Raw genomic sequence first — 25,758 nt, 5'->3', positions numbered from 1 at the left:
ACCCCATGTATTTATCCTGCTAATCGCCCTGACACTAAGAGGCAATTTTAGCATGGCCAATCCAACTAACCTGGAGGAAACCGGAGCATCTGGAGGAAATCTACACAGACACAAGGAGAATGTGCATGTTCCAAACAGATTCATTGCCTTAAAAGGCAGAACTCTTTATTGAAAGGCAAATTGGCATTACTGCCAATATTCTTTTCCTTAAATAAATGATTTCATGAAAAAACTGATTAACTGAAGTGTTGTTGATATCGAGAAGAAGATTTAAAAAGACTTGTGGATTCCAATAGTATGGGGAACTGTTTCAGTATCCGTAGAGTAGCTGAAACTCAATTTGAACAGTGTGCTTATCTGTGTCTATTATGTATAAAAAGCTGCAAGTTTAACATAATGTGGCTTACTACATTGAGTGGAGTTCTATCCAACAATACGTAGTTAGTTACATGCTCTCTGCCTCTACCGGCAATTTGTAGACAAAAAGTTTTTAATTAATGGTATGGTGCTACTAGACTATTTAGATTTGAGTCATATCCTTTGCACTTGGGTCTGTGTTTACCACCAATATGTCTCAAAAATCCCAGCTGGGTTGCCAATTTGTTTTAAGTTGCAACTGATGCATCCTGAATATAAATATTTCCACTCTTGAAATCATTTCCTCATGCAAAATGTTTTGGTTGGAGCAAAAAAGTCTTTTTCTCTGCCCTAACATTCTAAGACACCATATGTCAGCTAACTGTTCTGTCACAAAAGCTGATTTTGTTTCTAACCAATGTACACACGCTTACACTTTCCCACATGAGTCACTAGATGTTAATCAGAAGCAGCTGTGGTTATTTTCTCTGCATTCCCCTAAATGCTGCACCAGGGTCATTTGTACCATTCACCCCACTGCCCGTTTCAACTGAGATCAAGGAACACAGTTCATTGTTCTTCAACAGTTGCAGGTCCCTTTGAACACATAGTGCACCTCTCCCTGTGCCAATTTTGGTGTCACCACCAGGTCTTCCTCCTCCTGATCTTAGCTCAATGCCTTCAAATGCTTTTGCTGTTTCTACCAGTTTCGTTGTGAATGTTTGGCCTTTTGGCAATTCTTTCAGCATCTTGGCCCCTTCATAGTGTCGACAGGCTAAAATCAAATGGAGAATCTTCTTGCCTTGTGCGGGTATGTTCCTCACAGGGAAGAGCATTCATCAATTGAATTATTATCTCATTGTTGTGGGAAGTTTCAGAAACACGTCATATGGAGCAATTATATAAAAGTTTTCAATTTCTTACTTACTCTGTCGTGTGGCATACAGTTTTTTAATTATCAGCAAACAGCTATCTTTGTAGGCCTGACCTTATTAATGTATATAATTGTACTTCAGAAACAGTTGAATCATCTTGTCATATTTTCATTCTAATCGAGTTAAAAAATGAGCAAAAGTCCGAAGGTCCAATAATCTGAAAGGATCAGTGGCTTCATCACTGAATCAGCAGACTGAATCTGCCAGTAAGTGTCTCCTGGGACACCAATAAATGTCTGTTGTGCAATGTTTGAGGTTAATGAAACTAACTGTTGTCTGAATATTGTTTTTTTTATTGTCTAGGACATTCTGAAAGTGAAAAAGTAGAAAGCAGACAGAAAGGAAAACACGTTTCAGAGGATCAAGAACTTAAGGAAATCCCAGTAGGTAGTTTGAGCTACACTTATATTGTAAATTTAAACATACAGATATATATTTTGCTCTTTGAGGTTATTATTATCAATTTAATGATATACATTAGACTGTTATTAAGGTGAATTATGTTTGTGTGATATATGTTTGCATCATTCTTAACTTTACACATATTTCATGAATAATAATTTGCAGGGAGAACTTTCAATCAACCAACAGTACATATGAACATTGAACAAGCTCTGCATCCTTGTGTGTACTATTTTAATACAGATAATAACTTAGTTAAAATAAATGAGCATTTAAAATAAATGGGTTAATATCTGCATAAAAATATCACTGGCAAGCATGTCATAAAGGCATACCAAAATGTTTGTGCATAAATTTTGTCTATCATATGTTTTACCTGTTAGTCTGGTAAAATTAATCCTTTAAAACTCTGTTCTTAAGTTTTAAAGAGACATTTCAAAGAACAAAGTGAAGTACAGCCTCCATCTTTCCAGTGAAAAGAATTCTAGTTTATTCAACGTCTCCTGATAGTCAACACCCTTGAGACCAGGCAACATCCTGGTGAACCTCTTTGCACTCTCTCCAAAGCTTCCAGGTCCTTCTGGTAGTGTGGCGATCAGAACTGCATGCAGTGCTCCAAATGTTGTCTAACCAAGGTTTTATATAGTTGTAATATGATTTGCCAACTCTTTTACTCATGTGAATATCATCTGAATTCACAGTTTAGCTGTGAATTGTGGTACAAAGTACCAACTACTGGGTTGTTTGATCCTGACACATGATTGAACTATTTCTAAATCTTTTATCTATAAAATCTTTCAATTTAGTTATACTTGGAATGAAGGAGAAGAATAATTCCACAGTATGATTTCACTCAAACTTTTGACTAATAGGGGGCGATTCTCCCAACATGACCCACCAATTTTCTGGCAGGTCAGGTCAGGTCGGGAAGGCTGAGCAAGACTCCTTCATGGAACCTCACTCAGAGAGCTCTGATGAGAAAATAGAACATTCCACTGCACCACCCACTCCACCACCACCAACCCCCCACCCCCCCCCAACCCCCGACCGCCACCGCAACATCCCAGATATCACTGATATCACAAGAAAGTAGATTAGCGCACTGCAGTTGATGTTGTCTACATGGACTTTAGCAAGGCCTTTGACAAGGTATCGCATGGTAGGTTGTCGCATAAAGTTAAATCTCACAAGATCCAGGGTGAGGTATCTAATTGGATACAAAATTGGCTTCTTGACAGAAGCCAGAGGGTAGTTGTAGAGAGTTGTTTCTCAAACTGGAGACCTGTGACCAGCGGTGTGCCTCAGGGATCAATGCTGGGCCCACTGTTATTTGTCATCTATGTTAATGATTTGGATGACAATACAGGGGGCACGGTTAGTAAATTTGCAGATGACACCAAGATTGGTGGCATAGTGGGCAGTGAAGAAAATTATCTCCAATTACAATGGAATCTTGATCAGTTGGGCCAGTGGGCTGATGAGTAGCAGATGGAGTTTAATTTAGACAAATGCAAGGTAATGCATTTTGGTAGATTGAACCAGGGCAGGACTTACCGAGTTAATGGTAGGGTGCTGGGGAGAGTTACAGAACAAAGAGATCTAGGGGTACATGTTCATAGCTTCTTGAAAGTGGAGTCACAGGTGGACAGAATGGTGAAAAAGGCATTTGGCATGCTTTGTTTCATCGGTCAGAACATTGAATACAGGAGTTAGGATGTCCTGTTGAAGTTGTACAAGACATTGGTAAGGCCACACTTGGAATACTGTGTGCAGAATATTATTAAACTAGAAAGGGTGCAGAAAAGATTTACTAGGATGCTACTGGGACTTGATGGATTGAGTTATAAGGAGAGGCTGAATAGACTGGGACTTTTCTGTCTGGAGCGGAGGAGGCTGAGGTCTGTAAAGTATAGAGGTCTATAAAATAATGAGAGGCATAGACAAGGTAGATAGTCAATATCTTTTCCCCAAGGTAGGGAGTCTAAAACTAGAGGGCATAGGTTTAAGCTGAGAGGTGAGAGATACAGAAGTGTCCAGAGAAGCAATTTTTTCACACAGAGGGTGGTGAGTATCTGGAACAAGCTGCCAGAGGTAGTAGTAGAGGTGGATACAATCTTATCTTTTAAAAACCAATTCGATAGTTACATGGGTACGATGGGTATAGAAGGATTTGGGCCAAATGCGGGCAATTGGTTTAGGGGTTTCAAAAAAAGGGAGGCATGGACAAGTTGGGCCAAAGGGCCTGTTTCCATGCTGTAAACCTCTACGACTCTATGGTCCATGAGCCAGTACCTGAAGACAGCAGGAGGAAGCCCACCAGGCATCTCCAGGGCCTACTTGCAACATCCCCCCAGCGAGGGATGCCTTGATTGCAGCCCGCTTCACCTAGCTGGTGTTGTGCAGTAAGGGGGCTGCAACTAACACACATCCATCACACCACAGGAACAAGTGCAGCCGCTATTCCCCCTCCAAACCAGCCTGGGCCCTCAAACCAGCACATCACCCGTCCCCTGCTTCTGTCATCCCACCACCATATCCCCCAGAAATATCCAAACCTGTTAATGTGCCTGGACTGGCAAAGGTTGCCAAGTCTTGGTTGAAGGCTGAAGGATGATGACGACTCACTGTTGTGCATACTAGAATCCTGCCCCTGGTGCCACCCAAGTCTGACTCCTACTTGTACTTCGAATGCACGCTGCCACTCCGGCCCACCTAGCTGTTAGGGTTTGGCCATGTTTTTGGCCAATAGAGGGGAGGGGTGACCCTTGCGCCAAGGGTCTGGTGGATGTTGGGGAAGGTAGGGCCGGTACTCTATTACATGTGGCTGAGTCTGCAAGGGTCAATAGACAGTATCTATGCTTGGGAATCGGGACCACTCAGCTCTGGGGGGTGGGGAGCAGAATCGGAGACACATTGTCGCAAGCCCACAGATAACCTCAAGATGCTCCACTTCTCCAGCTTCCACCCTAAACACATTGAAGAAGCCATCCCCTACGGACAAGCCCTCCGTATACACAGGATCTGCTCAGATGAGGAGGATCACGACAGACACCTCCAGACGCTGAAAGATGCCCTCATAAGAACAGGATATGGAGCTCGGCTCACCGATCGATAGTACCAACGTGCCACAGCGAAAAACCGCACCGATCTCCTCAGACGACAAACACGGGACACAGTGGACAGAGTACCCTTCATCATCCAGTACTTCCCTGGAGCGGAGAAGCTATGACATCTTCTCCAGAGTCTTCAACATATCATTGATGAAGATGAACATCTCGCCAGGGCCATCCCCACACCCCCACTTCTTGCCTTCAAACAACCGCACAATCTCAAACAGACCATTGTTCATAGCAAACTACCCAGCCTTCAAGAGAACAGTGACCACAACACCACACAACCATGCCACAGCAACCCTCTGCAAGACATGCCAGATCATTGACATGGATGACACCATCTGACATGAGAACACCATCCACCAGGTACACGGCATATACTCTTACAACTCAGCCAATGCAGTCTACCTAATACGTAACAGGAAATTATGTCCCGAAGCATGGTACATTGGGAAGACCATGCAGACACAACGACAATGGATGAATGAACATCACTTGACAATCACCAGACAAGACTGTTCCCTTCCTGTTGGCGAACACTTCAGCAGTCACGGACATTTGGCCTCTGATCCTCGGGTAAGCATGCTCCTTCATGACATGTGACAGCGCGGAGTTGCTGAGCAGAGACTGATAGCCAAGTTCTGCACACATGAGGACGGCCTCAACCAGGATCTTGGGTTCATGTCGCACTATCTGTAACCCCCATGACTTGCCTGAACTTGCAACATCTCACTTACTGTCCTGTTTGGAGACAATACACATGTTTTTAACCTATGCTTAATGCTATCTCCACTCACATTGTCTGCACCTTTAAGACTTGAATAGCAGATTAGATGTAAAGACTCGCATTTTATCAGTGTTCTGTAAACTGTGTGTGCCTTTATACACCCTTCTCTGATCAGAACTTTCCACACACCTGACGAAGGAACAGCATTTCCAAAAGCTTGTGGGTTTACTATCAAATAAACTGGTTGGACTTTAACCTGGTGTTGTGAGACTTCTTACTGTGTCTCCAGAATATCAGCAAGCGTCCCAGCCACGGCCAGCAGTGTCTCCTACATGCCCCCGACACCCATGGCCATTGAACACTGCCTCCTGGATGCCAGAAATACATTCGCCCATGGCCTGTTGTGTCTCCAGGATGGCCTGGACCCTGTCACCCATGGACAGACCCCTGAGCCAGACTGTCCACTGTGGTCACCACCCTTGCAGTGTTGGTCTGGTTCACACACTGTGTCAGCACCTCCTCCTGCATCAGCGCTCTGTTTGACTCCCCTAAACAGTCTTGCAGTCACAGCATGGTTACTGGCAGCTGTTACACCATTCCCGGGTTTGCTGATGCGTCTCTACCAGCCTTGGGAGGAACACACCCCGAGGCCTGACATCTGGCTTGGGGACAGCTGAATCCCGGCCTCTGGGGGGACCCATGTGTGCTCGAGCCCTCGGATGTGCCCGCCTCCACCCAACGTGCATCAGTGTGTGTGATGTGCTCACCAGTTTAGACCCAGCAGTCTCAACACTAAAGGTACCCACCATGGTGACAGTCTCTGTGTTGATGGGTTGGGTGTTACATGCTGGTGCTGCTTCAGTGATGCTGCCCTCAGAAGGTTCCTCAGTGCTTCCCTCTGAGGTGTTTTCTTCCAGAGCAGCAGGGACGGCGGCAACACCCAAAGGGCTGGGTTCCTCTGGGCATAGAGCTGAAAAAAACACACACACTGGGGGAGGGAGGCAAAACATTCTATGCAGCATCACACTTACTTCAAGGAGGATCTAGATTGAGGGTGCATTTCTGCTCATTTGCATGCTGGAAGCCGACCTGGCTGTTGGTGACCAACTGGGAAGGTCCATCATCCCCTGCCAGCTCCATGGCACGCCTCTTGATGCTGGTCAGCTGCCGCAGGTCGGGCAAACCACCATCAGTCTGTGTCGTCTCATGTACAATGTGAATGTTCTTCACCTGTGGGATAGGTGGATAGCAAAGGTGGATAGCAAACATTAACATGGTGCAGTGCATGGTGTGCAATGCGTGCCTGTGTCTCAGGCGTTGTGCTGACAGTTTCGCGGAAAACGGTCACCACTGAAGGGTGGTCGTTGATGGGTGAGGGGAAGGAGTCTGTTCCTGGGGGAAGGGTAACTTGTTGCATGCACTTCAGGTGTCTAAGCAGGGTTGGAGATCGGTGCCAAGCATGTGTGTGTTTCCAAGTGGGATGCTCACTCACCCTTGCTGCTCGAAGGTCGTACATTTTTTTGTGACACTGCCAGCCAGAGCGCAGTATCAGGCTCCTGGCATTCACCACTTCCACCAACTCCTCCCACAACGCCATGGCGGATGCGCCCCTTGGGTGAGGGCCTTGTCCGGGGAAGATCCACTCACACCTCTCCTCCACGGCATCTTGCAGGTGCTCCTGATTGGCGTCTGTGAATCTGGGTGCAGCTTTGCGCATGGACATCTTTGTGGCGTGACTGGCTATGTGTCCATTCCCGCAGCTTATATACAGCTCTGCCTTATTAGGGGAGTGAAGGTGCAGTGAGTGTTGGGAGAAAATCCTTGTGAGAAATTTTGAAGGTTGCTTTAAATTGAGTGTCCTGCATCCCTCGGGGTGCTGATTGGCTGCCATTCAATAGGCTGCTGTGTCCAGGGAGGGTGCAATACTCAAGGCTCCCATTTCAAGAAAGGGAATGCTCGCAAGCTGGAGTTCTGTATGTCAGCGCAATACAAGTTCTCTGCAGGGCAGCAGTGAGAATAGTATGTCCAAGGGATGGAGGGTTGGGGTGTCTGTGTTATCTGGATCCATGGGAGCAAGGGGTGAGCAGGCAACCATGTCTGTGTTTGTGGGGGTGGGGGGGCAGCCATCTCTGTATGGGGAAGGGAAGCCAGCGATGTTTGTATGAGGGAAGGGGACAGCAACGGCTGTGGGGGTTGTGGGGGCTAGCGATGAGGCCAGCAGTGTCTGTAGGGGTTGGAGGGCAGTGATCTGGATGCTGAGAGGTCTTTTCAGTGATCTCCTAGTGACGTGTGGTTGGCGGGTTCCTGCTCATCCTGTCAATTTCAGGCTCTTTGACACGAATAAGTTCCACCCCCTGAGCTTTTAATGATATTCACGATTGTGACCTTCGCAGTGCACAGAGTGTGGAGATTCGGGTCTGAAGTTTCACTGAAAAAACAGTCATAATCTAGACCAGTTTTCTTGCCAATTCAGCACTGTTGGAAGAATCGCCCCCACAGTTTCCATAACAGAATTTGACTGATAGTTTCTAAACAAACCATAAAATATAATTATCAAAAACTGACCAGAAAATGAAATGGCATGTGTCTAATAATAAAACACCAAATGATTAAGCAATACTCAGACTTATGATCAAAAATGTTTACAAGCAAAATAGAAACAAAAGGTTTGCCTGTCTGGTAAATAATAGTCATTGCCAAGTGAATCTGAATTTGGATATTAATTTCCATTTATTGTAACATTTTCTGCAGATCAAGCCAAGATTTTTTAAGGCTACAGTTGTAAGCTGACTTTATGAGGACTGGTGTTTCTGATCTGAGCCAAACAGAGCAAAGAAAAAATTCAATAGATTTGAAATATAAAATAGCTTTTTAAAGTTTTTTAATAGCTGTTTTTTATAGCTTGTTTTTCAGATGATGCAATGCTTATCAATGCACAATGTAACATTGTGTTAACAACCTATGTCATTGGTGAGCAAATGTTTAAATTAAAGCCAGTTGAATGGATTAGTGAGATGATCATATCATAATGGAGCCTCCAATACTCCCTTTGGTGGAGGACAGCCTCTATGATTGCTGTCTTAAGAGTCCCCAAAATGTGCTATTAAAAAAAAACAGAATAATTCTCTGGATATGAGAGTCAAGATAAGTGCAATACAAGTAAAAAAATATGTTATTTCGCATACAAGGAAAAGAGAACAATGCTAATGGTGGGCTGGAAAGAAATTCCTCTCTTTCTTAAATGAGCGATCCCTAACTCTGAGATTATGCTACCTGGTCCTAGACTCTCCTACAAGGGGGAAAAAAGTCTCTCAACACCTACCCTCTCAAGGCCACTGAAAATCCCGTATGTCTCACTAAGATCGTCTCTCATTCTTCTGAACTCTAGTGAGTACAAGCCTAACCTCTCAATCTCTCCTCATAAGAAAATCCCTCCATACCCAGGATTAACTAATGAACCTTCTCTGGACTGCCTCTATTGTCAGCACATATTTCCTTAGATAAGGGGACCGAAACTGTTCATAGTATTCCAGGTGTGATCTAACAAGTGCCTTTACAGTTTTAGCGAGATTTCCCTATTTTTAAATTCCATTCACTTCGAAATAAAAGCCAACATTGCATTTGCCTTTCACATTACCTGCTGAACTTTTGTGCTTGCTTTTTGTGATTTATACACAAAGTCTGCCAAATCTGTCTGTGCTGTAACTTTCTGTCATCTTTTTCCATTTAGATAATTTTCAGCTCCTTTGTTCTTCCTACCAAAGTGCGCAACTTTGCATTTTCCTACATTGTATCCCATCTGCCAATTTTTTTCCCCATTCACTTTAGCAATCCCGAGGCTTAAATTAATAATTCCTTCATTCTTAGCTAATCCTGGCAATAGTGTCTGACTATTTTTCATTCTAATTCATCCTAATGCATTGTGAACATAAAATGGGAAACGTAAAATTACAGAGTCACTGAACCTTGTTACAATTTATGATAATTAGATTTATATTGAGAATACACCTTGCCAACTGGATTGTGGCAAGAGTCATATTGTGCTTAGAAATTTAGGGGAATGTTTAACTTTCGTTTGGAGAACTGTTAGAAATGATACTTGTCACAATTTATTGTCCATAAAAAACCACTTTGCCTGACTAACATTGCCGATGTGCCAAATAATGCTGTTGAAATTCAGGACCAATACAACTAATGTCATACAATGGGCGTAGACTGTAGTTTAAAAAATAGTAAAGCCAAAATGAATATTCTGTCATTGTTCAGCTTATCTTCATCAAGTTTCAAACACTTCCATTCAGAGGAACTCTTTTGCATCTGGTTAATTTGCACAAAGCTTACATTTATTAATAGAACATTTCTGCTTCTAGGCAGGCGTGATGGCGAAATGGAAAGAAGAGTTCAAGATACATTCTCGAGTTAAATGTCCTAGCTCTGGTTGCTGGCTGGAGTTTCCGAGTATTTATGGATTGAAGTGCCATTACCAGCGTTGTCGGAGCGTAAGAACTACTTTCTTGTGGTAGATAATTTGTATAAAATAAATTTATTCAATGTTTAAACATTAATGAACCAGTAATGTGTCAGACAAGAAAATTTTTGTATGTGTTGGACATAAGTTGGATTTCAGAAGGTGAAGGAAAAAAGAATGAGGTGCCCTATGAATCTTCACTCTTTAGTATAGATTTTATTGCTGCTAATATTAGCCATCAATTACTTAATGCATTCATGTTGCAATCTTTTCATTTATAGTTTGAAACAGTCATTAGCCAATTTCATTTAAAACAGGCTAGCACTTCCAAATGATATTAGACAAAGCCAGGATTTTTTGCTACCCTCATATGTGATTTCCCATGGCAGATGCAACAAGCCGCTGGCTACCAGAGGGAGCTTCTGGTCCTGCTGAAGTCTATGGGTTTTTGTGTGGCTTGCCCACTGTGCCATCGGGAAACCCTCGCCCACAACGTGCCAACTCCAGCAGGACTGGAAAATCCTACAGGCCAGAGGGGCTGGAAAATACCACACAAAGAATTGTCATACAATTACATTGTTTACAATACATCACCAACATATTTTCTTTTTAATTCTCTCCTGCCTGGACTCTATTGATGCTAAACCTGGTGCATATTTCTAGGAAGTCTATCATTAGGGCAAATAAAGAGAATATTCTCGCCTGCGTTTCCCAGTATGATGGGAATGCTGGAAAGCTGAGGCATTTGGTCACACTGTAGATGCAGAGTGTTAAAATAGACTTGTAACTTACCTCATTAATAATTTGATTTGATTTATTATTGTCATACATATTAGTATATAGTGAAAAGTATTGTTTTTTGCAAAATATACAGACAAAGCATACCATACATAGAGAAGGAACGGAGCGTGTGCTGAATGCAATGTTACAGTCATAGCTAGAGTGTAGAGAAAGATCAACTTAATGCGAGGTAGGTCCATTCAAAAGTCTGATGGCAGTAGGGAAGAAGCTGTTCTTGAGTTGGTTGGTATGTATCCTCAGACTTTTGTATCTTTTTCCCGATGAAAGAAGGTGGAAAAGAGAAAGTCCCAGGTATGTGGGGTCCTTAATTATGCTGGCTCTTTTGCTGAGGCAACAGGAAGTGTAGACAGAGTCAATGGGTGGGAGGCTGGTTTGAGTGATGTACTGGACTTCGCTCATGACCCTTTATAGTTTCTTGTGGTCTTGGATAGAGCAGGAGCTATACCAAGTTGTGAAACAACCAGAAAGAATGCTTTTTATGGTGCATCTGTAAAAGTTGATGAGAGTCGTAGTGGATATACAAAATTTCCTTAATCTTCTGAGAAAGTAGAGATGTTGGTGGGCTTCCTTAACTATTGTGTCGGTATGGGGAGACCATGACAATGTGTGGCCAAAGTGTAATCTCTTGACTATTGTCAGGAAGAATTTCAACACAACTCAGCTAAATGCCTTCTCTGCATCCAGAGAGTGTGCTGGTGCTGTTTGAAAAGGCACCTCATGTGTATCTCAGATAGCTCCATGACATCTGTTTAATCAACATCAACTGGCCCAGAGATGATTACATCTCCTCTGGAGGCTAATGTTTCAGCAACAGTTTACAGATGGCCTTGAGAAGGGATGTAAATCTGTATTATGAGCTCTGAGTGTGATACTTACCTTCCTTATGCATCAGTATCATTGACCTGAAAATTAACAGGGACCTGGGGTAGTGAACAGGGAGGAGGTAAAGGGGCAGGTTCATATGGGAAGGTACCATGGGTGGTGGGTGAGGTGTTTGGACATGATGGAGGAGTAGATCAGGGTGTTGTTGAGTAAACGGTCCCTGCGGAATGCTGACAGGGAGTGAGAGGAAGATGTGTTTGGAGGTGGCCCCATGTTGGTGTTGGCAGAAATGGCAAAAGCTATCCGTTGAATGTAGAGACCAGTTTTTGTCAGGATATGTGTTGTGTTGCAATGCTGGTACCTGAATACATTGTAGAGTAAGGTGCTTGGCAGAAAAGGATCAACAGTGGATTGGAGAGTGACACCATCCGCATGTAGACCTTGGTCAGTGCACAGTCTAGGACAGAACTCAGAAAGCAGCAAACCTGTGTGGATGAATCCCATGTAAGACTATATTTAGAATTGTGCATAGTTGAAGTTTTCTATAACTTTTATGTTAAATGCAAGCCTCAAGATCCCTCCACTGAACACTCGCTGCATCAATGTAAATGTCCAACTTTGTATGTATGTTTATTTAGAATGTGGGTTGAGAAATCAATTTTGAAGATTGCATAAGAAAGTTGAAGAGGGATGTTATATATCTGGTGCCTGTCTCTTTAAGACAGTAGAAGTGAGTCAACTGACTTGAGGGACAAATGGAAACTGAGAGTGAGTGATCACCCCAGAGGGTGGAGTCCTCTCTCAGACAGAATCTTTGAGCAGCGACAGATCAGCCATGATCTTATTGAATGGCGGGGCAGGCTCGAAGGGCTGGATGGCCTACTCCTGCTCCTATTTCTTATGTTCTTATATGTTGTAAGCATGTAAAGACTGGAGCTGCTGCTCCAGGGCAGCCTAGAGTTACAACCCTCCTGTACCTAAGTTTCTCCTATGAACAAATACCTTTTGTTCGTATAACAGCCACAAATCTCTTGATGATGCTTGAAAGTCACAACATAACATAGTTAAAACAGAGACTGTCAGCCTAATTAAAACATTTAAATTGCCCTTCTGCCTTCTGGAACCTGTGCTTTGTCGTCTTCCTGTTAAACTCATAAGTGGGAAGGTTGAAGGTAGGCTGCGGTTAGATATGAGGTTTTTAATATTTATTATCTGTCTAAATCCCAACTCACCCATTTCTGGATGTTAAAAGCCAGTTTCATTGTGGCTGCTCTGACAGCATTCTCCATCCCAGAATGTAGGACAGGAGCAGAGTCTTGGATTTAGCAGGATAGCAATCCATTCATGAGGCTTTTTTTCTGAATGGAGCCCGTTTATTGTCAGCTGGAGCTCACTGTCTGAACCCAAGCATTGTTTGCATTCACCTGACAGAGTTGGGGAAATGGAAGATTGCATATATATTTGTACATTGTTTTTGTGGAATGGCATGATTGGGATGAGTCAGTCTCCTGTGGCAGGAAGATGCTTTTGTTGCTTGTTTTCTGCCAGGCAGGGACACACCTGAGTTCGTTTGTGCATTTTGGTCTTTTCTGTGATCCATCTGTCAAGTCCTGATTGTCCTTATTTATTATACCTTTCGGATGACTAGGGTGGGTCTCGTTTCTCTTGGAAAGAGAAGGCTGAGGAATGACTTAATAGAGATCTTTAAAATTGTGAAGGAGTTTGATAAAGTAAAGAATGCTTACAAATTGTGGGGAAGAACAAAACTAGCAATATAAAATTGACCAGGACATTAAGTAGAGAAATCAGAAGAAACTCTTTAAACAGAGACAGTTGAGAATATGGAATTTGCTACCATGGGCAGTGATTGAAGTGGATAATATTGATGCATTTAAGGGGAGGCTAATTAAAGACATGAAGGAAAAGGGAGTAGAAAGCCATGCTGTTAATTAAATGAGGCAGGATGGGAAGAAGATTGTTTGGAGCATATATGCAGCAGGGATTGGTGAGCTGAATGGCCTGTTTCTGCACTGTATAATCTATATAATTCTGTGTTATAACAAAGACTAGTGGTACTGCAGCTTTGTATCTTTTGATGTTACACTTGCAATGCATACAGCTTAATTTAAAGGTTAATATTTATTTATTAGTGTCACAAGTAGGCTTACACAAGTACTGCAAGGAAGTTACTGTGAAAATCCCCTAGTTGCCACACTCTGGCACCTGTTCGGATACACTGAGGGAGAATTTAGTATGGCCAGTGCACCTAACCAGCACATCTTAGACTGGCAGTTAAACATTACGGACAGTCCCGGGATCAGCTAAGAAAAATTGAAGTGAGGAATTTCTGAAGCTAGAGAGTTGCATTAACAATTGCTGCAGTATTCCCTGCACTGCCCTTTGTGCACCATCCCCCCGCACACCCCATTCTGCCCACACAGACTTGGATTTGCTTTTTCTGGAGTCAGATCCCTGGCAGATTTTCAGCCCTCACCCCTTAGTCGCAGTCAGTTTATCTCAGGAGCAGGTTTGAGATCCCTTTGGGCATATTGTTATATGACATTGCCGTGAATTAAGAGGATGAACAGCATCGGGTGAAGCAAAGAGGAGTCAGACTTATTTCAGCCTACTGTATGCAAACAGTCATGCTGCAGTGTAGACATGTATTCATCAGGTGACTGATGCTCTTCATAGAAAAACTGGGGAATTCATCTTCGGCACTGCAGCAAGGTAGGACCATCTCATTAACAGGCCAGCTCAAGGTCCAGGGTGTGATTTATGGCACCCACTTTACCTTGCACACTCACACAAAACTTCCCCTCAACCTTCACTCCCTCAGTGCACGGAAGAGTCTTAGAAACATACCAAATAGGTGCAGGGGTAGACCATTCAGCCTTCAAGCCTGCACCTCTATTCAACATGACCATGGTTGATCATGCACCTTCAATATTCCACTCCCATTTTCTCTCCATATCCCTTGAAACCTTTAGCCACAAGGGCCATGTCCAACTCCCTCTTAAACACATCTAACTATCCATTCCAACAGAGAAGCCTTGATTTTAACCTGGGCATGAATTGCTAATGTGGGATAGAAGGTGGAGGCAATCCATCTGGCCCTTGGAGCATGACACCTTGACAATTGACATTGACACTGACATTGACAAGGCTGACACAGAGGCCAGCTGGTAAGAGTGGGAAATCAGTGGGCAGTGGGAAAGTAAATACTGTAAAGAAAGTAGTTGGAGGATCAGGAACAATTTATCATTCTCCTTTGGAGCCACAAGGAAACATAACAATATTAAAAAAAAAATGTAACTTCGCTCTGGCTTGTCGGCAGTTTCTGTTGGCACTTTCAACCTTTCACAGTCTATACTTTTCCACATTCTAATTGTGCCATATCACAAATTACATCAATAATATTTATGAGGCACTGTCCATCTGCAGTGGAGGGCCTCTACACTGAAATCCTAAGAGTTAAAATTGCAGAGGGTGAGATTCTGCCGCCTGGAATAGTAAAAGCTCTACCCAGATCATTATCATTAGCCTGGCAGGACTGAAATTGTACTTAATGTCTCAATGCCAACAATGCTGGAAGTTGTCATAATGCATTGCCCTCACTGTGCACTTAAGGGCATGTGTGAAAGACACAATGATCCAGATTTTGTTCTATGAAAGAGCTTTCGCCTCTCACCTCATGTACAGTTGCCCAGAGACTTTTCGCAAGTATGCCAGAGGTAAATTCTACCAATCCGATATCTGATCCAGTGAAGCACCCTCTGCACAAAATGAGGAGAAAAAGCAGTGGGGAGGCTCTTCAGCCAATCAATTTGAGGAACTCTCTCTAAGAGATGCGGACTGCAAACCTGGAAGTGAAAAAAGTGAAACTATAAATTATACTTAAATCATTATTCAGAAAGAAAAATAAAGATTGAGATATATACATGGGATTAAAGGAAGGAGATAAAAAGAGAAAACATAAAAAACCTGCCATTTTGATTTTTTAAAAATTTGCATCATTAACTTCCTACCAAAGAAACGAGACTTCACACTTGTAAAATTACATTTTCAGGGCCAGCGACATTGTTCATTAGTAATTATCAGTTATTTCAGTGTTACAACTTCAGTCCTGAATGCAGTAGCCTTATCTTTCTCACTTATCTTTCATGCAAGACTAGTGGGGAGTATCCCAAATTCACACTTGTTATAGGGATTTCAGTGCCTAGTCTATCAGCAAACACTGCAACAGCACATCTTGTGGAAGAACAAAGTATGTGTGACCAAAACTTCTGGATTCCTACATTTAATTGCTGATGTATGGACACTGAAGTTACTATCAGATTTACCCTGTAATAACATCAAACACCATTCGCCTCATTGTTTCTAATACAGCAAGGTCCAGGGCTATACCCAATTAAGATTATAAGAGGTTTATGTTATTGCATCCCTGGGTTACAGTATCATAGAGGAAATTTTCTCTATGTGTTGACAAAGCAGCTTTGACAAAGGGTCATTTGGATTTGAAATATCAGCTCTTTTCTCTCCTTACAGATGCTGCCAGACCTGCTGAGATTTTCCAGCACTTTCCCTTTTGGTTTCAGATTCCAGCATCCACAGTAATTTGCTTTTATTATTGTACAGTATCATAGCTAGTTTCAGCAGCATGGGCAACCTTGATCTATTTACAAACATGAGCACAATATTTACGCACACCTGCAACTTGTTCCTGTTCAGGGGTTCTGGGATTTTCTAGTGGAGTGGAGAGCTACTGCTGTAAGCAATGGCCCTTTTCTACAGATAGACAACTGGACACCTTGCCTAGCACAGTGTTAAGTTCCTTGATTATTTAAAAATGAACGAATCGTAACAGCTTCATTGGTTGCAAATACTTTTGTGGATGATACTGGGCATTGCATATAAACAAGAGCGTAAGAGTCAAACTGTTCTCTGTTCATGTGGGTTCTGGAAGAGTGCATGTGTGGTGACCTGTGTCCTGTCAAACCCTCTGCACCTGTGAAATTCAGTCACTCTGTAAAGTTGCAGCAGCTTTGTCTGTGGAAACTGGAATGATCCTGTGGAAAGTGAATTGAGTACCACCATCATTTTTACTGGCAGTGGCATAACACAGATTGATGCAGGCTGCAGGAGTGGAGCTTTTCCAGTTACTTAACCTAACTTTATTTTATCTCAGTAAATTCAGAGGGAACAGATTTTCACATGGTTGGGAGAATTTAAAAGCATAGAGTTAACATACAGATACAGGTATTTTCGCAACTATTCAGTATTTTATGTTCACGTCTGGTATCATTTTCATTGATAATAGTGCAACTGCTGTATTTGAGAATAGTCCCTATATCTGTTTGTTGAGTGATTTATAACCATGGCACAATTTATAACCAGATTGTTTTACCATAGGGCATTGATTCAAAGAAGTACAATCACCAGTGTCTTCTATGTGAAGCTTCATTTGTATCTAAATCCCAACTGGAGAAGCATAAACAATGGAAACATGAAGATAAAAGAACGCAGGCAAAAGGAGTGGATGGGAAAGTTACGAAAGCAGTTGGTCGAGGTAGAGGTAGAAAAAGGTTTGTTCGTTTTTAGAGAGAATTTAGTATTGGACTAATCTTCTATATGGTTTACAGTGGGTTGGAAATGGGTTTATAGGGTTTAATACTTATCTTTTTAAAAAATGTTTGAGGAATAACTTAACTGTAGCCTAATACTCCATTATACTGAATATATATTACATATGTATTATATTACATATATATTATGTTGCTAAAACTGTTTAATGTGTGAGTAAAAAATGTGTGTATCTTCATATTACAACTGTTGTTTTGCACCTCTATTTAACTGACATAGTCTGTTTTAATTTAATACTTAAATAGTGCTGTTCCTGCCCAATGCATTTCACAAAAGTATACTTGACAGGTGTTGTGTATCTATTGTATTGAAATTGCTAAATTGGGATGCACATTCCATTTTAAAATGCATTGAAAAATCTGTCACTGCAAAACTTATAATAAAAGTGGAAACAGTTAATTGCAATACTGGTTACAGAGTCTTTCAATACTAAATGTCACAAAATTTTAGTCGTTAAAATAATGGTCAGGATGTAAAACAAGCGATCCTGGATGAACTTCCATTGAAGTCAATGAACAGTGACATTGCGCAGGGTATATAATGGGCAGCCTATTGCTATTGGCAGTTTTGTACCTTCGCCAAAAATAAACTTTACCCCATGATCCCAAGCTCATGTACAGGGAGTTACAAAATTGAGTTTGCATATGATTGGAGCTTCTAATCATTGGGTGTCCCAGTGGAAGTACCCTTAACCATTTGAGCTGTCTTAGCCAGCAGCTATGTTGGCAAAGGTAAGTAAGGAGGCCTGCCTTTTCTCCACAATGATAATTCTTCAGAACGGCAATTGGTCTGTGATCCCAAAGCCCACCACAGCATTTACTTAATAAGAAATCCCATTAGCTCATTTTATGATCTGACCTTGGTTAATTACACTTCCCATTTAGCCCACTCATCTGCTGGCCATTTAATCAGATGAGTACATGCGTTATGGTCCTTCAGGTGTCCTTCAGACTTTTTTAGGTTCTCATAGCGGGTTGTGCTAAGATATGGTTCTTACCTTGTTTCATTGATCAGCTTTTCGAGTCCTGTAATCATCCAGCCTATTCAGCCAATTCCTCCACCTCTCCTCTGCCCCCCCACCCCCCTGCCAAGCTTCTGCTATTCCCCCCCACCAAATTCCTTTTGTTTCCCCCACCCCTTCCCATGATAGACATCCCACTTCCATTGAGCAACATTCTGGCCCCAAACCCTGACTCTACCATCATAGATTAGCAGTTTGGTCCACTTTCTCCCTTCACTAACCTAGTACCGAGGAGCCATCCACTGCTTTGTAGCATTTCAGTCTTTGTTTGCCACTAGTGACTGATCTCTCAGCTCTACTACTTCACAATTACTTTCGCTGACAAAATTTTGGACCTTGTCAATCCCCCTGCCCATGGGCAATGTTTTGGCCAGAGAACCTATTTTACCTCTTCCTTTCTTTTTCTTCTCTCTTCTTTCTCATGCTACTTCCCTCTTCAACTTCTGGCTCTTCCTCAACCTCTCAATGAGAGGAGGCAATGGCCTAGTGGTATTATCGCTGGACTATTAATCCAGAAACTCAGCTAATGTTCTGGGGACCTGAGTTCGGATCCCACCGCGACAGATGGTGGAATTCAATAAAAGATATCTGGAATTAAGAATCTACCATTGACCATGAAACCATTGTCAATTGTTGGAAAAGCCCATCTGGTTCACTAATATCCTTTAGGGAAGGAAATATGCCGTCATTATCTGGTCTGGCCTACATGTGACTCCAGAGTCACAGAAATGTGGTTGACTCTCAACTGCCCCCTGAAATGGCTGTGTGAGACATTCAGTTCAAGGGCTACTAAGGATGGGCAATAAATACTGGCCAACCAGTGAGACCCATGTCCCATGAATAAATTAAGAAAAAATCACCTGGCCATCACCTTTCCCCTTTTCTCCCATTGCTTTTCCTTTTCCTCCTTCTCCCATTCCCCAATGTTCTGCTCTGTTTCACCCCTACCAAAAAGTATACTTTACTCATAAAGTTTGTAGAAGTACATTACATAATTGTTCAAATTTGACAGTACCTTAAATGCAGTACAGTTCACCTTCTTTCAATATAGTACATGAGATGCCTCAGTACACTTGCCATTGCAAGTTATATTTTTAATGTGCATTTGCATTAAATGTCAGATGTTCCGCAGTCTATACAACCTGAGCTGTTTTATATAGTTCCCAGCCCTTCAGTATACAATGACAGCAGATCCTTAGAGAGTGGACTTCTTCCATTGCACCTCAGCAGCACTTTTAGTGCATTCCTCAGCACTTGGTCCTGGATCTTGGAATGTCTGCAACACTTGGTTGCCGACAGCTTTTTGCATTGGAAAACCAGCACGTTTTGCGCAGTCCAAAGAGCCTTTTTCACTGGCTGATGATTCTCCAGCAGTTCTCCACTACTGCCCTATCACCGTTTCCTTCCCGAAGATCTCCTTCTCCATCCTCTTTTCCTCCCATCTGCCTTCTCCTTTTCTCTGTGTAGCTCAGTAATCCTCCATCCTTTAAATAAATACTTCACTTGGCCTTGAGGCTTTTGTGCAATAATAAGGAAAATTAATTGCTTTTTTTCTCTGTGAAGAAACTTAGACCTCATAAGCACAGGGGTGAAAGTGCTGTTATTGAGCAGTCTGCTGTTTGTTTGCATAAGTGACCTCATTGGTAAAGATTTTATTCATGTTTCAGGGTTACTGAAAACACAGAAACTTCACCTAAAAAGTCCAAGCAACAGAAGAGAGAATTGAGTAAGCACTCTGAGAATGGGGAATGTGCAACACAGAACAGAGACAGCAAATTAACAAACACTACAGCAGCTCAAGAAACTTTGACCTCTAATGAACTAAGCAAAGGCAAGAAACAGATATCATTTCCTGAGGAAGATCCTGAACGAACAAAGCACAGTAAGCCTACAACAATTCAAAATAGTCATCTGGTTTCACTGCTGTTGTCTTGAAAAAGATTTTTTTTTACAAATTAGTATCTTTTAGGCAACACGGTGGCACAGTAGTTAGCACTGCTGCCTCACAGCGCCAGGAACCTAGGTTTGATTCCCTGCTTGGGTCACTGTTTGTGCCTAGTCTGCGCATTCTCCCTGTGACTGTGTGGGTATCCTCCGGGTGCTTCAGTTTCCTCCCACAGTTCGAAAGACGTGCTGGTTAGGTGCATTGGCCATGCTAAATTTTCCCTCAGTATACCCCGAACAGCACTGCAGTGTGATAACTAGAGAATTTTCACAGTAATTTCATCGCACTGTTAATGTAAGCCAACACTAATAAACAAATAAACTTTAAACTATTTCATGCCCCAATTATGTAATGAAAATAGGGAAGTAACAAAAGTTATTTTATTTGTATTATGTATGAGGTCTGATAGAGACTAATACAAGACCATGAGGTTAGTGGAAGTAAACTATTGGAACTGTTTATTAATACATCTGCCCTCTGGCACAGTAATCCAACCTAAGCAACCAGCAGTACAAAAGAGGCGAAAAAAATTGTGTCTATTTAAAGCAATTCTCTGTAATATGATGTTACTGTTTGGGACAACCAAATAATGACTATAGGAATATTAAATGGCTATGGGCGGCACGGTGGTACAGCAGTTAACCTTGCTACTTCACAGCGTATGGACTGGGGTTCAATTCTGGCGTCAGCTGACTGTCTGTGTGGAGTTTGCACATTCTCCCTGTCTCTATGAGGGTTTCCTCTGGTGTTCCAGTTTCCTCCCACACTCCAAAGATGTGTAGGCTAGATGGATTGGCCTTGCTAAATTGCCCCTTAGTGTCAAAGGAGGACAGCGGGATTATCAGGGTAAATACAAGGCAAAACAGGGATCGGGTCTGGGTGGGATTGTGGTCGGTGCAGGCTTGAAGGGCCAAATGGCCTCCTTATACACTGTAAGAATTCTATGATTCTGAATCTAGTGGTTGCCTGGTAAAATCTCCCTTAATTAATTTCAATGTTGAGATCACTGAGGGCTCCTACTAAATAAAAATTGCAATTTTTTAAAGGTATTAATACAATCTAAAGTTCACTTAATAATGAGGGATCATAAATATTAATCAGTTTATCAAGCAATTATTTGTTTGTATCTCTGGTGGGAATGCTAGCTTGGATTCAATTACATTGATTTTATGTGTTTTTTTATGAATTTGTCCTTGGCTCTGCTTTTAACCACACATACTTGTGTACAATATTGAATCTATTTATTCTCATGGAGATTTATGTATTGTTGACTTTGACATGAAATGGCTTCTTATGAATATTTTGTGGATTAATGATACCATCGCATTCAATTCAGTTATTGTTAAATTATTACCAGGATTATTACTGTTGACACTGCGCCTGACTTTGGGAATGTGTCCTCTGATTGCTCAAGGATCTAGGATGAGAATTCTCTATGTGACCCAACGCTTGTGAATTTTCTGGTTTCTGTTATTGTTGTTTAGGGTTTGCCACAGTGCAAATTATTTTTTACTATCTCTTAAGCACTCTCAAGATGCACTGAACTGAACAAGTGTGCAGACTTTAGATTTTTCCAGTGGTCCCATTATGCATTGTGTAAGTGCCAAGATGCGCAGGTTAGATGGATTGGCCATGCTAAATTGCCCCTTTGTGTCCAAAGATGTGCAGGTTAGGTGGATTGGCTATTCTAAATTGCCCCTTAGTGTCCAAAGATGTGCCAGTTAGGGTGGATTGGACGTGCAAAATTACCCCTTAGTGTCAGGGGGTTGGAAGGGTAAATGCGTGGGGTTGCAGGGATAGGACCTGGATGGAATTGTGGTCAGTGCAGGCTTGATGGGCTGAATGGCCTCCTTCTGCACTATAATTCTATGATTGAAAGCTTTGTGACAATAGAATGGCCAGCAAAGAATGATTCAGTGCAGCTGTTCCAATGGTTTCATTGCAGCCCATGTTTGAAACACAAGATGAGTCATAAGAACATAAGAAAATAGGAGCAGGAGTAGGCCATCTAGCCCTTCGAGCCTGCCCCGCCATTCAATAAGATCATGGCTGATCTGTCGTGGCTCAGTTCCACATTCCCGCCTCTCCCCATAACCCTTAATCCCCTCTCTTATCAAAAACCCATCAACCCGCGTCTTAAAAATATTTAGCGAGGTAGCCTCCACCACTTCAACGGGCAGAGAATTCCAGAGATTCACTACCCTTTGAGTGAAGAAGTTCCTCCTCAACTCCGTTCTAAACCGCCCCCCCTTTATCTTGAGGCTGTGCCCCCTAGTCCTACTGTCTTTTCTGAGTCCTTTGATTGTTTCTATGAACAAGGAATTTGCATCATGGTGGCACAGTGGTTAGCACTACTGCCTCTCAGCGCAAGGGATCTGAGTTCGATTCCCAATTTTGGTCATTTTCTGTCTGGAGTTTGCACAGTCTTCCTGTATTTGAGTGGGTTTCCTCCAGGTTCTCCGGTTTCCTTCCACACACCAAAGATGCACAGGTTAGGTTGATTGGCCACTTAGTGTCGGGGGTTAGTAGGGTAAATTTGGTGCAGAGTCGATGGGCTGAATAGCCTCCTTCTGCACTGTCGGTATTCTATGATTCTATGTCAGTGCCTGTCAACACATTCTTACTTGTTGAGCAATAATAGATCAATGTGTATATTGGCTACCGATTTATTCTGACTCATGAAATTGCCCCAACCCCTCTAGGATGATGGTCAGGATAGTTTCCCATTTTCCCAGAGAATCATAGATTCTCTATTAAACTTAATGGAATATAATGTGTTACACAAGAAAGATTTGTATACATTCCTTGAATTTGAATCACAAAATTCAGCTCCATATTACCTGCATTTTCAGTGTTAAGAATGCTGTTTGTGTCCAAAATGGCAGCTAAGCCATTAGAGGTGTCAAATGCCATCTTGGATAGGTCAACGGGTACTGACTTAAGGATCATGTGCCAGAAATATGCAGAGCAGGAAAAACAGTAATGCAAATTTTATGCTAGTTTTCCATCTTTAACCTTAATTCACTATTGCTGTCTCTTAGCATCAGATAGCTAGACATGCATTCAGCAGCAGTGAGGATCCTCCTCCCCACTCCCCCAACACCTCCAGTGCCATTTGAAGCTACCATCAGGTTAGATGCTGATGTTATATTTTTAAAAGCCAACTTACCAATCACTATTCCAATCTGTGTTTATTCAAGCCTCTTTTGTAAACCTTTACGAATTAAGTGTTCTATTTGAAAGGGACATGACTGATTCACTGTACCAGAAACCAAGGACACAAGTAAATCCCCAGTTAATGCCCACCAGTAGCATACAATTGAATGCAATTAATATACAATTATATTCTGAATGATTTCTACTGAATTATTAGAAGTGTTCGGTGGTTTGTGTTGCCATTATAAAATTGGTAAAGTACAAAGATATTGATGTGGTATATGTTGAAGGCCTTGGTTTTAACTTCAAGGGTTCTGCTCAGATCACTTAGTCCTAGACATTAGTGATGTAGTTTCCATCCCTCGTGGCCAATAGCATGATCGGAAAAAGTGGTGGGAGGATAAGGGCTCTCAGCAGAAGACTTTATCCATCTGGAATTTCAAATAGCCTCATGGACTTTCATATCTTCCATGCCAATTCATGCCCTCTGCCTTCCCCCATGGCCTCTCATATTCCCCTTGCCAATTAATGCCCCAAACCCATCCTCTCATGGCCTGTCATACCCTCCAGGCCAACTTATTTTGTCTACCCACTCACATGAACCTTCATAGTCACAACAAATGCCACCCCATGTACCTCCATTCATCACCTTTTTCCCTTACACCTACCACGTAAACTCACCCAGTATCCTCCACTATGGGGAGACTTCACAGCCATATTGAGGTTAAGTAATATAAAGTTCCAAGTTTTATTGCAGACTTACTTGATTAAAAAAAAATTCTCATTCATAAAATACCTTCACTTCATTTACATTCCTTCAGTTATATAATCCTTCACAAGAACAAGTATTTCAGTCAAGTATATAATTCTTATAAAAACAGGCATTGGGATTCATAGCCCCACTTCAAAGAGTATGTAACCACTTGGAGTTGTCAATCAAACTGAAATGACAGGTATCCTACTTTGATAACAGAAGTTGTAAAGTCAGTCATGCAGCACTAATCCAGTAATGGTATCCCTCAGGCTTATGCCAATAGTCAAAGTGAAACAGCAAGCAATGACTTTTATTAAATAGATTGTTAAAGATTTAAAGGGAAGGAGTTTTAAATGCTTTGTCAGATGCCTTTACAGTTTACTTGGACACTTTTGACAGTTGCTTCTGACAGTTGCCTTTAGCAGTTCATTTCAACACTTTTGATAGTTCAGATGAACTTGATAGTGAGAGGTTATGCATCTTTTATGCACAACCATGCCACCTTTAACAATTCCAAGGGACAACTGATCTCTTCCAAAGGGCACCTGATCTCTCTTGAAAGTGTGCCAGGACCATGGCCAAAGAAATACTCAATCTTTCCTATGGACTGTACAAAGTTCAGACCTGTTCCCATCAGTGGTGGAAATAGGTGGTCTTGGTGGTGGTATCCTACTGTTCAGCCTTAGTTTGTTTTAATTAGAAGTTTTGCCTCGTCTGTCCTGTATTCCTTCATATTTGCTCTACAGCAAATTATTTCAACAGAAAAAGGCATTTTCCAAGTGCTCTAGATATCTCTGCAGTCCAGCAGATGACCTATAATTTTAGGAATTTAAGAGGAATGAGATGGGGTTAATCTATTTAAAAGAGTTATTAGTCTACAATGGATACTGAACTGATTATATCTTTAGCATCTTCCTGAATAATTTTCTCCCCTCAAACTTTCACATAAAATTCTAAGGAAATTTCAAGGTCAAATATGGTTGTGCAGCAGTGGCTCCTAGTTGTAGCATTTTAGGTTATGGTGGCATAGTGGTTAGCATTGCTGTCTCACAGTGCCAGAGACACAGGTTCAATTCCAGCCTCGGGTCACAGTCTGTATGGAGTTTGCACATTCTCGACATGTCTGTATGGATTTCCTCCCACACTCAACAGATGAGCGGGTTAGGTTGATTGGCTGTGCTAAGTTGACCCTCAGTGCCAAGAGGTAAATATCTGGGGCTAAGATGATAGGATGGGATTAATGATGGTGCAGGATTAATAGGCTGAATGGCCTCCTTCTGCACTGTAGGGATTCTATGATTCTATGAAATCAGCATAATGGAGTTTTAGCATAAATGTTGCTGTTGTTTTAATCTGAGCTGGATAGGATTTTCTTGATTTTGGGACATCGGTCCTTTGAATCATTAACCTTTCATGGGATTTGATTCAAATTGTAGGCAAATTTGTCCATGGATCCTGCTTACATCAATAATCATTAAAATGTGTGTTAATATTTCCTACGGTTGCCTGGAATCATTAGGCTGCTACAATCTTACTTGTAAATGTTCTGGTACCATGTGGAATACTTCCACATTAACTAAATTCAATGAATTTGAGTAAACTTATAACTTGTAT

At 41.9% G+C, this 25,758-nt stretch overlaps 1 protein-coding gene and 1 long non-coding RNA gene across 4 annotated transcripts in view; one reads left to right on the top strand and one right to left on the bottom strand.

Moving 5' to 3' along the window:
• znf512b (zinc finger protein 512B) overlaps nt 1-25,758 on the top strand; it is a 115,796-nt gene that overhangs the window by 49,409 nt on the left and 40,629 nt on the right. For all 3 annotated transcript variants that reach the window (XM_080204888.1, XM_080204889.1, XM_080204891.1), the window contains exons 3-6: nt 1,596-1,675; nt 9,905-10,033; nt 17,038-17,210; nt 19,957-20,171. In XM_080204888.1, coding sequence (XP_080061014.1) covers nt 1,596-1,675; nt 9,905-10,033; nt 17,038-17,210; nt 19,957-20,171 — 597 coding nt within the window. The remainder of the gene's footprint in view (nt 1-1,595; nt 1,676-9,904; nt 10,034-17,037; nt 17,211-19,956; nt 20,172-25,758) is intronic.
• LOC145353913 (uncharacterized) overlaps nt 6,579-25,758 on the bottom strand; it is a 123,700-nt gene continuing 104,520 nt past the window's right edge. Inside the window, exon 3 of the long non-coding RNA XR_013888774.1 lies at nt 6,579-6,764. This is a non-coding gene — a long non-coding RNA (uncharacterized LOC145353913). The remainder of the gene's footprint in view (nt 6,765-25,758) is intronic.

Source organism: Carcharhinus amblyrhynchos, chromosome 16, assembly GCF_965287045.1.
Source record: "Carcharhinus amblyrhynchos chromosome 16, sCarAmb.v2.hapA, whole genome shotgun sequence".
In the NCBI taxonomy this organism is placed as follows: Eukaryota; Metazoa; Chordata; class Chondrichthyes; order Carcharhiniformes; family Carcharhinidae; genus Carcharhinus; species Carcharhinus amblyrhynchos.
Note: the sequence above shows the minus strand (reverse complement) of the source record. Positions and strands in the feature narration are given on the sequence as shown.